This window comes from Agelaius phoeniceus, chromosome 31 (genome assembly GCF_051311805.1).
Source record: "Agelaius phoeniceus isolate bAgePho1 chromosome 31, bAgePho1.hap1, whole genome shotgun sequence".
NCBI lineage: Eukaryota > Metazoa > Chordata > Aves > Passeriformes > Icteridae > Agelaius > Agelaius phoeniceus.
In genome coordinates this window covers 2728205-2743968 of record NC_135295.1, presented here as the reverse complement: position 1 = coordinate 2743968, position 15764 = coordinate 2728205, and the positions used below count along the sequence as shown (strand labels likewise).

The 15764-nt window shown below is 46.8% G+C and overlaps 1 protein-coding gene across 1 annotated transcript; it reads left to right on the top strand.

Moving 5' to 3' along the window:
• LOC129132133 (DC-STAMP domain-containing protein 2) lies at window positions 1-14194 on the top strand. Its single transcript, XM_077191903.1, has 31 exons — window positions 1-319; window positions 2017-2187; window positions 2306-2407; window positions 2502-2699; window positions 2800-2865; window positions 3355-3568; window positions 3647-3804; window positions 3886-4050; window positions 4131-4298; window positions 4395-4495; window positions 4572-4702; window positions 4795-4910; window positions 4980-5073; window positions 5174-5337; window positions 5904-5907; window positions 7366-7523; window positions 7597-7722; window positions 10089-10163; window positions 10292-10420; window positions 10502-10641; window positions 10733-10904; window positions 11035-11178; window positions 11278-11399; window positions 11478-11632; window positions 11857-11956; window positions 12050-12145; window positions 12220-12346; window positions 12462-12578; window positions 12674-12816; window positions 13747-13860; window positions 13943-14194. The coding sequence occupies exons 1-31, from the start codon at window positions 1-3 to the stop codon at window positions 14192-14194; spliced, it is 4341 nt and encodes a 1446-aa protein (XP_077048018.1).
• Window positions 14195-15764: the final 1570 nt, after the last annotated feature.

Genomic DNA, 15764 nt, shown 5'->3' with positions numbered 1-15764 from the left:
ATGAGGCTGGTGTCGGGTCTGGGCAGGGCCCTGCGGGCCCGGCGGGGCCTACTCAAGGACCAGGCCCCACGGGCTGGGGCCAAGCGCAGGCCACAGGAGCCCAGCAAGGCCCAGGAGTTCGCCCGCAGCCTGGGCGGCCTCACGCTGGGCCTGCTGCTGGCCAGCATTTACGGGGCCCTGGTGCTGCTGGTGCAGGGCCACAACGTCTGGTACTGCCTGAGCGTCACCGTCTTCATGGGCGCGGGGATGGGCCTGGGCATGGCCTTCTCCATGAAGACGAGGATGATTGTGCTGCTGGCACTGCCACACTTCTTCACCAGTGAGCAGCCATGGGGTCCAGGGGATGCCAGGGGATGCTGGCTCCTGGCTGAGCACCAGGATTGTGTCAGAACCCTAGATACTAAAAAAATTTTTTAGTATAGTAGTATTTTTTAAAAAAAATACTACTAAAATTTTTTAGATACTAAAAAATTTCAGTTTTCTGCATTAAAAAACACAGACCCTCAAGAGAACACTACATTTGACCTAAACCCGTAAAAAAAGTTTCCAAAATTAATTAATAATGGATTAATAATAAGATTATAAGTTATATTTAGCAGATTAGTTATATGTATCAGATGAATAAGATTAAAAATTATATATAACAGATTAATAATAGTACTATAAATTATATTTAGCAGATTAGTTATATGTATGATGAATAAGATTATAAATTATAAGATTATAAAATGAATAAGATTATAAGTTATATATAACAGATTAATAATAATATTATAAATTCTATATAACAGATGAGTTATATATATCAGATTAATAATAAGATTATAAATTCTATATAGCAGATTAATTATATAGAACAGATTATTAATAAATTATAAGGTATATTTAGCAGATTAATTATATGTATCAGATGAATAAGTTTATAAGTTATATATAACAGAACAATAATAATAATATTATAAATTCTATATAACAGATGAGTTATATATAACAGATTAATTATAAGATTATAAATTCTATATAGCAGATTATTTATATAGAACAGATTATTAATAAAATTATAATTTATATATTACACATTATTTATATATAACAGATTAATAACAAGATTGTTGATTATACTTAGCAGATTGGTTGCACATAACAGATTAATAATATAATAATATATAACAGGGTAGTTATATATAACAGATCAATAATAAGATTATAAATTATAGATAGCAGATTAGTTATATATAACAGATTAATAATAAGATTATAAGTGTGTAGTTGAAATAGAAGTGTGTATTATCACCTAGTAGAAACCTTGGAGTTTAAAGTTTTAAAGTATAGTAATATATATATAAAATATTAAAAAATTAAAATAAAAAATATATAAAACTAAGATAGAAATTTAAGACAGTAGCTAATCCTTCTTCTTCACCTTCTTCTTCATAAGTCTAAGTAGTATTTTATAATTAAACTTTAAAAAGTCCACATTGCAAAACACAAATGATTAGTTATTCGGTTAAAAATAAAAATAATTTGTGCTATTTCTTAATTAGATAATTTTTCCTTTAAAGACCTTGTAAAAATAGATACAAAACCATTTTGTAATTTATTAGTAAAATACTGTAGAACTCACAGTTTATAAGACTGTGATATAGATAAAAAATAATAAACATCTAAATCCTGACACAAAATATCATTTTAAGCACTTTCAATCCCAACCCTAACAGAAACAAAAAAGAAGTTAGATAACCAGCATTAGTGGTGCCTCATGTTTGAGGATCGAATTCACAATCTTCAGATTATGAGACTGATTTTTTGCTGCCAGATTATGAGACTGATTTTTCCCTCTCAGATTATGAGACTGGCTTTTCCCTGTCTGATTATGAGACTGATTTTTACTTGTCAGATTATGAGACTGATTTTTGCCCTGTCAGATTATGAGATTGATTCTTGCCTGTCAGATTATGAGATTGATTGATTTTTCTCTGTCAGATTATGAGATTGATTATTGCTCTGTCTTTGCAGAGGAGGGGAAGATGATGATCATGATGCTGGCACTGTGCCTGACCGTGCAAGGCCCTGGCACCAATCTCATGCACAACGTCTCCCAGCTCGCCAAGGCGCTGTCATGTGGGGCTGAGCTGGCCCAAAACCAGACGGCCGAGCGGCTGCAACGTGCCAAGGAGCCACTGCTGAGTGAGCAGGGGGCTGGGGCAAGGTGGAGGGACTGGAGGGGCCCTCCCTGGGGGGGAACAGACAGCTTCAGGCTACCCTCACTCTCTGGAGTACGCTCAAGTGTCCCCTGTCTCTGCAGACTTGCAGAGGAAAATCAAGGAGATTGGCCAGAATGCCAAGGTGCTGGGTGACCGTGTCCGTAAATTCATCCGCTCCATCACAGACTCCACCAGACACATCGGTGAGCGTTGGACCCCTGGGGGTGCCCCCAGCCCCAGCACCCCCTACCCTCCTCTCTGACCATCCCTGTCTCCAATGCCCCTCCCTGCCCACAGCCCGGGCCCTGCGCAACGTTTGGATGTGGCTGTCGAGGGCTGGGAACATCTGCAACCGCGAGCTGGGGGATCCCAAGACCAGCTGCTTTCGCTACATAGACAAGGCCAAGGACAGGTGTGAGCGCGCCCTGCCCCTCCTCTTCCACATCTGCTACGTTGTCCTCACCTTCAAGGCCCTCTGCGGCATGATCAGCACTCGTGAGTCCCTGTCCCTGTGCCACGGGGGGCTAATGGGGTGATGGGGCAGAGGTGTCCCCATCATGGGGGCCCAGACCTACAGAGATTTCCCTCTCTGCAGTTTCATTCATGTTCTGCACCATCCCAAAGTACATCCAGACCTTCATCCGGGCCAATGTCGCAAACCGTGAGTATCCAGTGCCATGTAGGGGTCGGGGGTTGTCATTGTTTTACATGAGAGACATCTATGGAAGTGATACAAAGCTTTTAACCACTCTCCCTAAATAAACAAAAAGAAGACTATAGAAAAAGTAGTAAACTAACTAAAATTTTATTTCTTTACATTATCAGCAAGAAAAAAAAGTTATAATAAGAAGAAAAGTATTCTAAAAGTTTTGTTCTAATTCTTATTGCTCTTTCTTTAAGTCACTATTAATACATTTTTCTTTATACCCTTTTAAAATTTTAAACCTTCTTTGCCTTTCTCCTAATCCTACCTCACGACAAGAAATAAGTACATTAATTATTAGCCACCACACTCTTTAGTACATTACCCATAAAATCTCAAAATTAACAAAATCTCAAATTAACAAACCAAAACCACTGCACGGGTCCTTCTCTGCGCCTCTCTTCTGGTTCTGGCTGCAATGCACAGCACCTCTCGTCCCCTCTGCAGCTCTCACGGACGCCCTGAACCGCGTCCGTGCCGAGTTTGAGTTCAACATCTCGGTCGTGCACCACTTCAGCGTCAACCTCAACGCCAGCAAGAGCCTGGGGGAGGTGTCTGCCGATATCATGGAGGCCGTGCAGCACCACATGGAGCCCTACCACCGTGTCCTGGAGCTCTTCTCCTACATCTCCTTCTTGGCTGTCCTCTTCTTGTGGTACCGGTGAGTAGTGCCCCTGTGATGATCCATGGGGACGGGGACCTGGTGTGGAGGTGCTCAGCTTCCCCCCTGTGCCCCCAGCGCGGTTAAGTACCGGCGCCGCTACCTGCGGGACGACACCTTTGACAACGTTTACATCACGCGGCGCTTCGTGGAGATGGACCTGCGGTGTGCAGAGCAGGGCAAACCCACCGTGCTGCCCCTGTCGGCACGGGAGAGGGGCCGCTACATCCCCCCAGGTCAGCCTCACCCCTGAGGGTACCCCCCAGCCCAACCTGAGCCCCCCGACACGGCCTCACGGTGCTCCCGTGGCCGGGCAGGTGCGCTGTGGCTGTCGAAGGCTGAGCGAAGCCAGTATGGGATTCAGCTCTTTGGGTTCCTGCGCCACACGCTGCTGGGGCTCAGCATCATCCTGGCTGACTACAGCATCTTCTGGCTCCTTGACCTGTTCCGGCACCAGCTGAGTGCGGAGATCATTGCCAGGGGTGAGCAGCACCCTTGGGTGCTCTGCTGCTTGAGGGTCAGGGCTGTGGGATGGCCCCAGGTCTGAGCTGCTTGCCCACAGCGCCGTCGACCATGACCATCAGCGTCAACGGGACAGGCTACACCAGTGAGATCTACAAGGACCTGGTCTCTGCCTTCAACACGCTGCAGGAGGGCGAGGTCTCGGTGCTGTCCCAGGTCTGCCTCATCCAGCCCGTGGAGCCCGACCACAGCACCTACATCACCATAGGTGTGCAGACTGGGGCTGCTGCACCCTCAGTGACCCAGGTGGGTGGGAGGGTGTAGGAGGGTGCACTCCCCACTTAACTCCTTTTCTTCCCACCAGGAATCCTGTACGGTATCTGGCTCTTCATTGCCGTCTTCGGTTCCTACATGGCACGCCTGCGCCGGGCAGTGTGTGCCTGCTACTTCCCATCCCGTGAGCAGGTGAGAAGCCCCCTGTGTGTGTCCCTCTCGACTCCCTGAGCCACCAGCTGCCCTCACCCCATCCCCTCCATGCCAGGAGCGCCTGGCCTATCTCCACAACATCATCCGGGCACGGCGGGAATGGGCGGTGTTTGCCCTGAGCCGAGGGGGCACACAGCGCTTGGCCGATACCAGGAAGAGCAGGCTCTTCCTTATCCTCATCTCCAGGTAAGCTCTTCCAGGAGATACAAAAGGGCAGCATCATCCCTGGGTGTCTCTGGCAAGGACCTCTGGGATGGCATTGCCCCGTGTGCTTGCAGGTTCCCTCTCCTAGCTCGCCTTGCTCGCCGTGCGGGCATCCAGCGCAAACACTGCCTGACCTGTGGGATGGCAGAGCGGCCGGATTTCACTGCCTGCATCACACCCAACTGCAAAGGTAGGAGCCCCCACAGCCTGGGGACCCCCTCCCCAGAAAATTCCACCCTGACATCCCCATTTTCCACAGGGCTGTATTGCAGCGACTGCTACAGAACCCTGAACAACATCTGCTCAGTCTGCATGGCCCCCCTGAGCTACCCGGACTCTGGGGATGAGGAGCAGTGAGCAGAGGGGTGCTGGGAGCCTGCCCGAGCCTGAGGGGCTGCAGCAGGTGTGGGAGCAGGGGGACTGCAGCTCAGCCCTGCCCTCTGTGCCCTGCAGGGACTCCAGTGAGGAGGAGACAGAGGAGCAGGGCGCTGCGCGGGCGCTGCGGGGCCAGGAGCGAGGGCAGCGGCTGCTGCAGCGCATCAAGGACATCATCAGGGGCTGGAGGATCCCCTCCAGAACATCCAGGAGGCTGCAGGAGCAGCTGGAGGAGGAGGAGAGTGAGGGGCTGCTCTCCAGGTGAGGGCTGCTGTGGTATTTTCTGAGACCCCCGACGAAGGGAGGAATGATGAATCTGACGCCGTGTTCTTAGAAGGCTAATTTATTATTATATGATACTATATTATATTAAAGAATACTAAATTAAACTATACTAAAGAATAGAGAAAGGATACTTACAGAAGGCTAAAAGACACTAAAGAAAACTTGTGACTCCTTCCAGAGTCCTGACACAGCTTGACCTTAATTGTAGGTAAAAACAATTCACATGAAACCAATGAAACAATCACCTGTTGGATAAACAATCTCCAAACACATTCCAAAGCACCAAAACACAGGAGAAGCAAATGAGATAATATTGTTTTCCTTTTTTTCTCTGAGGCGTCTCAGCTTCCCATGAAAGAAATCCTGACAAAAGGATTTTTCCAGAAAATATGATGGTGACAGGCTGCCTGTGGGGATGGCAATGTCCTTCTTCCCTTCCAGCACTGCTCTTGGATTATACTTTTTTCAGACTTACAGATGGATCAACTGAGACGTGTTTTAAAAACTTTTATTTTATTTTCAGTCTTGTGAGAAGGATGAGACAATACAGATGTTATAATTTATGCTATCACAATCAGAATTACAATAGACTCTAAGTGTTTCTTAGTCTATTAGGTTTAGCCACACCATACTATAAATAAATTAAAATTAATCATCTAAAATTACCCCTTGTGGATCCTACCACAATGCATCTTTCATTGTTTTATTTCTCTAAAGTATCTAGTCTTATTTGTAAAGCCATCCCTTAAAACTTGTTTCTGGTTCCATTTCTCTCTCAACAATCTCTCCCAACAGTCTGTCCTATAATATTTCTAAATCAACATTTCTTATCTCAAAGTTCACATACAAATATACACTATGTGAACCTTCTGTCAAACTTTCAAAATTTTCTACAGATTTTAACTTTAAATATTTTCTGTAAATTCTAAAGTTCTGTCAAACTTTATGAATTTTCTATATTTAAAATAAATGTAAAAAAAATCAATATTTATAAAATTTAATAAATTTTCTATTAAATTGTCTATTAAAATTTTTCTATAAATTTTCTATAAATGTCTATGAATTTTTCTTTAATTAAAAAAACCTGCTAAATTTTTCTATATATAATTTTCTATTAGAAATTATATAAATTTTCTATACATGTCTATAAAATATTCTATAATTTTAAAAAATTAATTTTTTCTGTCCATAATTTTCTATAGAATTTTTTGATAAAATTTTCCACATTCTATTTCTATATTGTAAATTTTCTACATTATATATATACATATATACATATATATCTTCTATATTAAAATTTTAATAAAGTTTTCTATATTTCTATTTTATAAAATTTCTATATTATATATTTATATACATTATATATATTATAGATTATTTTTTCTATATTATTTTTTATAAAATTTTCTGTATTCTATTTCTATATTGTACATTTTCTGCATTATATGTATATATTCTATTTTAAATTTTTTCTATATCATATTTTAAAATAAAATTCCTATATTTCTAGATTATAAATTCTCTATATTATATATATACATTCTACATTTAATTTTTTTCTAGATTAATAATTTTCTATAGAATTTTCTATATTCTATTTCCCTATTTTGAATTTTTGATATATTTTATATCCACATATATATACATTCTATATTATTTTTTTCTATATTATAAATGTTCGATAAAATTTTCTACATTCTATTTCTATATTATAATTTTTCTATATTATATATATATATATAATAAAGATTTTAAATAGTTATGTTATATATATAGATATAGATATATATACATATATGTATGTATGTATGTATGTATGTATGTGTATATATATATATATATAGATAGATATATAGATATATATACATATATATATTCTATATTAAATTTTTTTCTATACTATAAATTTTCTATAAAATTTTCTATCAATCCATTTCCCACCCACTGGGACTGCTGCTCCCCAACACTCCTCTCCCCACCTCCAGACCCGACTTTGACGACGAGGATGAGGCTGCGAGCAGTGACAGAGAGCTGCAGGAGGTGGTGGTGTTAGAAACACCCGAGCCTGTTCCCTCTCCATCGGAGCATCCCCCGGGCACCAATTCCGGAGCAGAATCCCGTGCTCAGAAAGCTCCCAACACGAGTGAGCTCCGCCACCTCTCCTGTCCCCAGCAGGGCAGTGGCAGGGCAGGGCTGACGCCTGTGTCCCCTCCCAGCCCTGAAGCGAGTGGTGCTCTCGGTCCTGCCCGGCCCGTGCAGCCGCTTCCTCTGGAGCCGGCCCGACCAGTACCGCTGCAGGAAAGCCTTCCTGGGAGCCGGCTTCGGGATGTTCCTCGGCCTCGGTGAGTGCGGGAATCCCTAAAGTCACGCGGTTTGGGAAAGCTGCAAAAGGCAGGAGTTAGAGACAGCAGAACTGCTGCTATAAATTTGCTATATTGTATAGATTATACATATATCTATCTAATATATCTAATATATCTAATATATCTAGTATATCTATATCTATATCTATATCTATATCTATATATCTATATCTGTACCTATATCTACCTATCTACATCTATATATCTATATACCTATATATCTATAAATCTATATATCTGTATCTATATCTATCTACATCTATATCTCCATATCTATATCTGTACCTCTATCTATCTATCTATCTATCTATCTATCTATCTATCTATCTATCTATCTATATCTATATCTACATCTATATATCTATATCTATATCTACATCTACATCTATATCTATATTTATATCTATATCCATATCTATCTATCTATCTATCTATGTATCTATATCTATTTACATCTCTATATCTAAATCTATATCTATATCTATATATCTGTACCTATATCTACCTATCTACATCTATATATCTATATACCTATATATCTATAAATCTATATATCTGTATCTACATCTATCTACATCTATATCTCCATATCTATATCTGTACCTCTATCTATCTATCTATCTATCTATCTATCTATCTATCTATCTATCTATCTCTACATCTATATATCTATATCTATATCTATATCTACATCTATATCTATATCTATATTTATATCTATATCCATATCTATCTATCTATCTATCTATCTATCTATCTATCTATCTATCTATCTATCTATATCTATTTACATCTCTATATCTATATCTATCTACCTATATATCTGTATATCAATATATAAATATTTCAAGATATTGATATCTATCTATATCTATCTTCCTATCTATCTATTCTATATTAAAATTTTTCTATATTATAAATTTTCTATAAATTTTTCTAACCCATTTCCCACACACTGGGACTGCTGGTCCCCAACACTTGTCTGCCCACCTCCAGACACAACAACAGAATGATTAGAGCTATGTGGTAACCAGAAAATTTGTCAGCAGAAAAGTTATGTGAGGTGTAGAAAGTAAGGACAAATAGAACAATGGTTGTTAATTTGGAGATGATTTGGGAAAAACTTTGGGAGAAAATTGAGGACAAAAAAAATCGAAAATTATTAATAAATAATAAAAACAAAAATATAATAATATTTCTATTATTTATATATATTAAATATATATTAAATAAATAATTCATGATAAATAAATAAAAATTAAAATTTTCACAAATTATCTCCAAAGTAAGGACAAATAAAACCAAAGGTATTAAGGCTAGTCTAGAATAACTCCCTAAGCTACAGAAAAGTTTATCTAGTGAGATATTAGGAAGTTCTAAGCTTAATAATGGAGCTGTGTGCATTGTGTTTTAAGGCTTACAAGCAGGTATTGTATTTGAAATAAGCAAACATTGTTTTAACCAAAGGTACGTGTGCTTATGGTGGTTGGATAGAACTGCTGTCAATGTGCTTTTGCTTTTTGTGATTGGTCAAAAAACTTTTAAAGTGAGTTGTAACATGGAGTTCTTTGGCTGCTGCCAAGGATATGAGCTGCTGGCATCTTCCCATTGTCATAATCATGTGATGAGACTGATGCTGGAAAATAAACAGCTCAAGATTGCATTCCACAGCAGCCCCATCCCATTCGTGATTTTGTACATTACAAAAATTATTTTGTACGTTTTGTACATGTTGTGGCATTGCACAATGATGTGCTTATTTTTGCTAAAGGGCTTTAGTAATTTTCTTAAGGGCTTTCTGGGCTTTAGGTGTGAGGGTTCTGGGAGATTTGATGTTGTAGTCTCTTCTTAATAGGTTGAAAAGTGTTGTAAGTTTGTCATTGGTGATCTCTAAAATTGGCCTGATTTAATTGATTTCTTTTAAATTGTTGACATTGAGTTTTATATTTTGTGGCTTAATTGTTTGTTTGGTGATTTTTAATTTTAGGTATTTCTATGGTGAGATTTTTTTGACTTTTGATGTAGAGACTTCTAGTCTTGTGCTTTGAAGTTCTCTAATTATGCTGTCATGAGTCTTTTGTATTTTTTTGTTTGTTGGTGCTGTAATGAGTAGATTATCTATGTAATGTGTGATGATTGTTTGTGGGTGTCTCTTTTGAGCTGATGGATTTTTCCCTGTCAGATTATGAGACAAACCTTATGAGATAAGGTTTGCGTTACCAACTATTGGCAAATTGTCGGTGAGTTTTTAAGTCTTTGAGGAAGAATTAGGCACATTGGAAGAATGGAAGAATTGGAACATTAGGAACATTAGGAAGAATGAGGAATATTATTGGGTGTTCCAGGGCTCTGCCATTTCCTCATCATGCCTCTGGACGTGTCAGAGAAGCTGAAGGTGAAGCTTACCTGGTGGCTGATAGGTGAGGATGGGGCAGAGAGGGGACTGAGGGCATGGGGACCATCAGAAGCCCCATCTGAGAACCATCAGAACCCCCAAGGAAGGGGGTTCTCTGTGGGACCATGGGCTCAGCTCTCTGCTCTGCCACAGGGGTGACTGCCCTGGGCTGGGCCACGTCCCCCCATTTCCGCTGTGCCAACCTGCTCATGGTGCCCAAGTTCCTGGGCAAGGAGGGTCGGCTCTACGTTCTCTCCTTTGTCTTCGCTGCCATCTACAATGGTAGGGTCCTCCCCATCTCCCTGCATCCCCCAGTGGGCTCCTGGGAGCTGGTGGGCTCTGAGCCACCCCTGCTGCCACCAGGACCTGGGGCCAACCTCTGGTACAACCTGATGGAGACGAAGCGCTCGATGGAGTGCGTGGTGGAGCTACAGGTCAACCACACGGGACTCCTCTGGCACGCATCTACAGCCCCCCTGCGCCAAGTCATGGAGGAGCTGGTGGTGAGGAGGGCTCTGGGCAGGGGTGCTGGGGGGCTGGGGGAGCAGGACCAAGCCTCTCTCTGCCTGTGTCTGTGTGCGTGTGCCCTGGTAGAAGAGTGCGGAGACGCTCAACGCCGAGACACACAACGTCTCCGAAGCCTTCATGGAGCTGAACGAGCAAGTGGCCAACGAGGACGGCTATGACCTGAAGCAACGCCCAGAGACGGGCAAAGAGTCCAGCACCCAGCAGCTCTACGAGACAAAGACCAAACTTCGCTGTGAAAGTGAGCAGGGAGGGCAGGGACTGGCGGCACGTGGGGAGGGGGCTGCCCCAAATCCCACTGCTGTCCCCACAGGGTTGGGGGCTGGGGCAGTGGGCTGCACAGGCAGCTGAGGGCTCCTCCTGTCCCCCAGCTGTGATTCAGACGGGCCTGATGCGCTGTACAAGCCACTTCCGGAAAATGTACAAGAAATGCATGAAACGAGTGAAGTTGCCCCTCTTCAACCACCTCGTCTGCCTGCCCATGCAGTTTGGGTTCCTCTGCCACACGGTCAAACGTAGGTGACCCTGACCCCGTGCTCCCTCGGAGGGGCAGATCCAGTTCTGCCCCCTGGCATGCAGCCACAGCCACCACTGTCCCTGTGCCACCTGTGCAGTCATGAGGCACTGGTGTAAGGAGAAGATCCCCGTGGATGGGAACTTTGGGCACATGTACGACCGGGTGAATGGCTCCGTCAACAGCCTCAGCCAGGAGTTCAGCGCCAGCATTGCCTACCAGGTGGGTGCCTGGGCACCCTGTGGGTGGCTGTCCCCTGTGCCCATGGGCCTGCCCTGCCCCATGACCCCTCTGCCACAGGAGGAACACCACGAGATGCTGGTGGGCACCGAGGTAGCGGCGCAGATGCGGGAGGACGTGACCTCGCAGCTGCGGCAGGAAGGCGCCCGCCTGGGCCTGGCCGTCTCCTTCTTCCGCCTGCTGCTGTCCTTCACCTTCCTCTTTGTCTTCTTCTCGTGAGCCTTGGGATGGTCAGGGGCACAGGGGCTGGGGGTGACACCCCTGGGATGGTCACAGCTGGCACAGGGGCTGGGGGTGACACCCCTGTGCCAGCCGTGGGGCGCAGAGGGGTGGGGGCCTTCTTCGGCAGCAGGTCTAGGGGGGGACATGAAGACAAGGGAGGGGTCCTGGGGGCTGCACCCAGTGCCTCCTTCACTCCAAACCTATCCTCTCTCTCCAGGGCTTTCCGCTACACCTATCAGTACTGTCACAAGATCGGCTTTGACAACTGCTACATCACCACCTATTTCCGCCAAATCGATGCCCGGCGTAGAGAGCAGGTTGGGCAGTGGGAAAGGGGTGCAGGGCAGCCCCATTACCCACAGTGGCGTGTCCCAGAGGCTGCACTGAGACACCCCCTGCCCCTCACCCAGAACAAACAGACGTTGCTGCCCCTGCTCAAGGAGGAGATCTCATCTTTCATCTTCCCGTGCAAGCCGGCTGTGCAGCGGCCTGAGCGGCAGCACATGGTGAGGGGCTGGGGGTAATCAGGGGGGTCAGAGCTGGGGACAGCAGGCTGTGACAGCTCCCCTGCTCCCTGCAGGTGATGGAGCTGATCAGGTGCATCCCACTCCTGCTCTTCCTCCTCTTTGTCTGTGGCCTGGACCACTTCATCTTCACCATTCTCAGCGTCATCCAGAATCATTCCTTCATCGAGTATTCCTACCAAGGTGAGCTCACAACCCTGGAGGGCCGGCCCGTGGTCCCACCATGCCCCTCAGCAATGCAGGGACCCCCTCAGCCCTCCCAGCCCCTCCTCATCCTCCCTATCCTCCCATCCCACAGCCAGCCACCACTTGTCCGTGAACGTGATGGGCACATCCCTGATGGCACAGCTGCTGCGGGGCACCATCGGGGCCCTCAACACCTCCTTTGAATCCGAAGTGGAGACCTCCAACCTCGGTAAGCCCCTGCCAGGGATGGAAAACCCCCTCCAGCCAGCCCCACAACTGCCCAGGGGCTGCCACGGGGGGCTCACAGCGGTGCCCTGTCCCCAGTCTGCCTGCCACGGCCCACGGGGATGACGAGGCAGCAGTACCTGAACACCTGCCTGCCCCTGGGCTTGCTGGCCCTGCTCTGCCTGGCCCAGGTGTACCCGTTCCGCCTGCGCCGCGCCATCGCCGCCTTCTACTTCCCCAAGGTGAGCAGTCCAAGGGCTGGCACAGCCTGGGGGTGGCTCTGGGAGGGGTTTTACTGACCCTCATTGTCTTTGCTGGCGGACCAGCCACACTTTGGGCACCAAAATATTGATATTACCAATATTGTGGATGGTACGTGCCTGGGCTTGTCTGGCCCCTGCGTCTGAACCAAATAGCGGCAACTGTGGTGTTTCACCCCAGAGACACTTTTGGCCAGCTGGATGTGTGGTGTTTCACCCCAGAGACACTTTTGGCCAGCTGGATGTGTGGTGTTTCACCCCACAGACACTTTTGGCCAGCTGGGTGCTGCAGCTGGGCATGTGGAGACAAGTCCAGGCCTGCAGGAGCTCTGGTGATGGTGGCATGGAGCCTCTTCCTGTGGAGGGGTTGCTCCTTGGGTTTACCTCTGGTGGAGAAGCTTTGAGGCGATGGTGAAGGAAAGCAGTCGGTTCTGATGGAGGGTTTGGATCAGAGCTTTATTCTGGCCCTCAGGCCTCTGAATCCAGCAACAGCTCCAACAGAACTCCCCAACCCCATGGTTGCTGCTCCTTTTAACCACGGGGAGAGGGGCAGGGAAGGGGTAGGGAGGCACCAAGCAGGTACAGAAGGGGAGGTCTCAAGGGACAAAGGACACCTGGGTGGCCCAATGTCCTCCAGGGGCAGAGGGCATCCTTTGAATCTGCCAATCACTCGATGCCTTCTGGAATGCCAGGATTGACAGACAGTGCTGGGCAGGGGTCAGGGTGGGCAAAGGAGGGATGCTTGACACACCTGGGAGGGAATCTTCAGGGGAGGAACCCAGGGTTCTGAGGTAAACCCTGAAATCACACCACAACACCGCTTCCCCAAGGTGAGCAGCCCGAGGGCTGGGCACAGCCTGGGGGTGGCTCTGGGGTGGGTTTTGCTGACCCTCAGGGTCTCTGCTGGCACAGAGGGAGAAGGCTCGGGTGCTGTTCCTGTACAACAAACTGCTGCGGCAGAGGAAGAATTTCCTGCACCTGCAGCGCGGGCGCGTAGCCCGGCAAGCCCGGCAGCCGCCCGAGCTGGTGAGTGGGGACAGGGACACGGGGCTGCCAGGTGGGGTTGCCACTGTTCCCCTGACCCCACACGGGCCTGTCCTCGCTGCAGGGCACGGTGCTGCTGCGGTGGTGCCGCCGGCGCTGGCCCTGGCTGCGCCGCTGCTTGCGCCAGAAATGCACCTTGTGTGGGACCCCCGAGACCCCCCAGCACCAGCCCTGCCCCAACCCCGACTGCTTTGCCCTGTACTGTGAGTCCTGCTGGAGGGTGATGGGGGCCACCTGCCTCGCCTGTGGGCCTGCAGACCCTGACCTTGCCCAGGAGAGCAGTGAGGATGAGGAGGAGCAGGGATATGCAGGATGAAGGTACTTGGGAATAAATGTTTCAGCCCGCTGTGTATGGTGTGAAGTGGGGTCTGGTGTCTGCCAGGGACATGCTGAAGGGGGGGTCTCTGCTGCACTGGATGATGGAGGTGGGGGGTTTGAGGTGGGGAGGATGGGGGTCCTGCCCCCAGCAGCACCACTGAGGTCTCTGTCATGCAGCACACATGGACCTGCCCCTGCCCTACCTGGCACTTCCTTCCCAGGGCTGGGGGCATGGCAGAAACAGAGATGGGGGCATTGAGGGGCTGTGGGGACAGCTTTGAGTTCTGGGGCTGTGTATGGAGCTGTTGAAGTCCCCTGGGATCTTCTCCTTGCACCACCAGCTCTTGGCTGCAGGGATGGAAGGGGATGGTGGCAGCAGAGCTGGAATCCCCAGGCATCACTGTGCCCCCTGAGGGTCAGGGGATGGTCCCACACATCACCCTTGGCAGAGGAACCTGGACTACGTGGGCAGGCAGACCAGGTGGCTGAGGAGGGGCATGGGCACTTTTTTCATGCAGGTGGCAAATCCAGGTGCTGGAAATGGTCCCTCAGTCGTAGCTGGGGGGCAGAAGCTCTCAGCTGCCCGTGCAACCCCAGCCCCACTGGCCCCAGGTCCTGCCCAGGGTGCCCTGTGGGGCTGGCACTGGGGCTGGGGCAGCCCCTCCCATGTGCTGGCAGTCCCTGCCCACCCTACTCCCTTCCAGGGGAAAAGGGAGGAGGTTGTTTTCCATCTCTGTGCAGTAATGAGAGGGATGATAATGGTTATCCAGAGGCCTTTGCAAATAGAACAGTAGTTATGGGCAACAAGTGAAGTGAGTGGGATTTGGCACTGAGTGAAACAAGCAAATGGAAAGGAAAGGAAAGGAAAGGAAAGGAAAGGAAAGGAAAGGAAAGGAAAGGAAAGGAAAGGAAAGGAAAGGAAAGGAAAGGAAAGGAAAGGAAAGGAAAGGAAAGGAAAGGAAAGGAAAGGAAAGGAAAGGAAAGGAAAGGAAAGGAAAGGAAAGGAAAGGAAAGGGAGAGAGAAAGAAAGAAAGAAAGAAAGAGAGAGAAAGAAAGAGGAAAAGAAAAGAAAAGAAAAGAAAAGAAAAGAAAAGAAAAGAAAAGAAAAGAAAAGAAAAGAAAAGAAAAGAAAAGAAAAGAAAAGAAAAGAAAAGAAAAGAAAAGAAAAGAAAAGAAAAGATAAAGAAAAGAAAGAAAGAGAAAGAAAAGAACGCTCTGCCCGCCCTTGGGTCCCGTGGTGTGCTCACTCCCTCCTGGCTGTGCTCCGCTGCTGGGATCACCCCTTTTCCCCTCGAACTGAGTCTTTTAAAGTCCCTGAGCTGCGGCCGGGCAGATCTGAGCTTTCACCACCACACCCACGGGCTCTCCCTTTCCCTCGGGCAGAGATGCAGACCCGGCCCCAGCGCATCCCCTCCTGCCCTTCCCAGTGCCGAATGTTTGAGGCACCCACATTTCATCTCCCAGTCCCTCTGTGTTGTGTCCAGCCAGGCTGCCCAGCCCTGCTCTCTGCACAGAGCAGTAAATAAATCAAATACCTCGCCCTGTGTGTGGCTTGGCCTCTCGCACGC

What these genes read in the sequence shown, in the direction of transcription:
- LOC129132133 (XM_077191903.1), top strand. Translation starts at nt 1, where the DNA reads ATGAGGCTGGTGTCGGGTCTGGGCAGGGCCCTGCGGGCCCGGCGGGGC. An exon ending in GGGCCGCTACATCCCCCCAG is followed by an intron (nt 3,805 to 3,885) that starts GTCAGCCTCACC and finishes GTGGCCGGGCAG; the next exon opens with GTGCGCTGTGGCTGTCGAAG. An exon ending in TTCCTCTTTGTCTTCTTCTC is followed by an intron (nt 11,633 to 11,856) that starts GTGAGCCTTGGG and finishes CTCTCTCTCCAG; the next exon opens with GGCTTTCCGCTACACCTATC.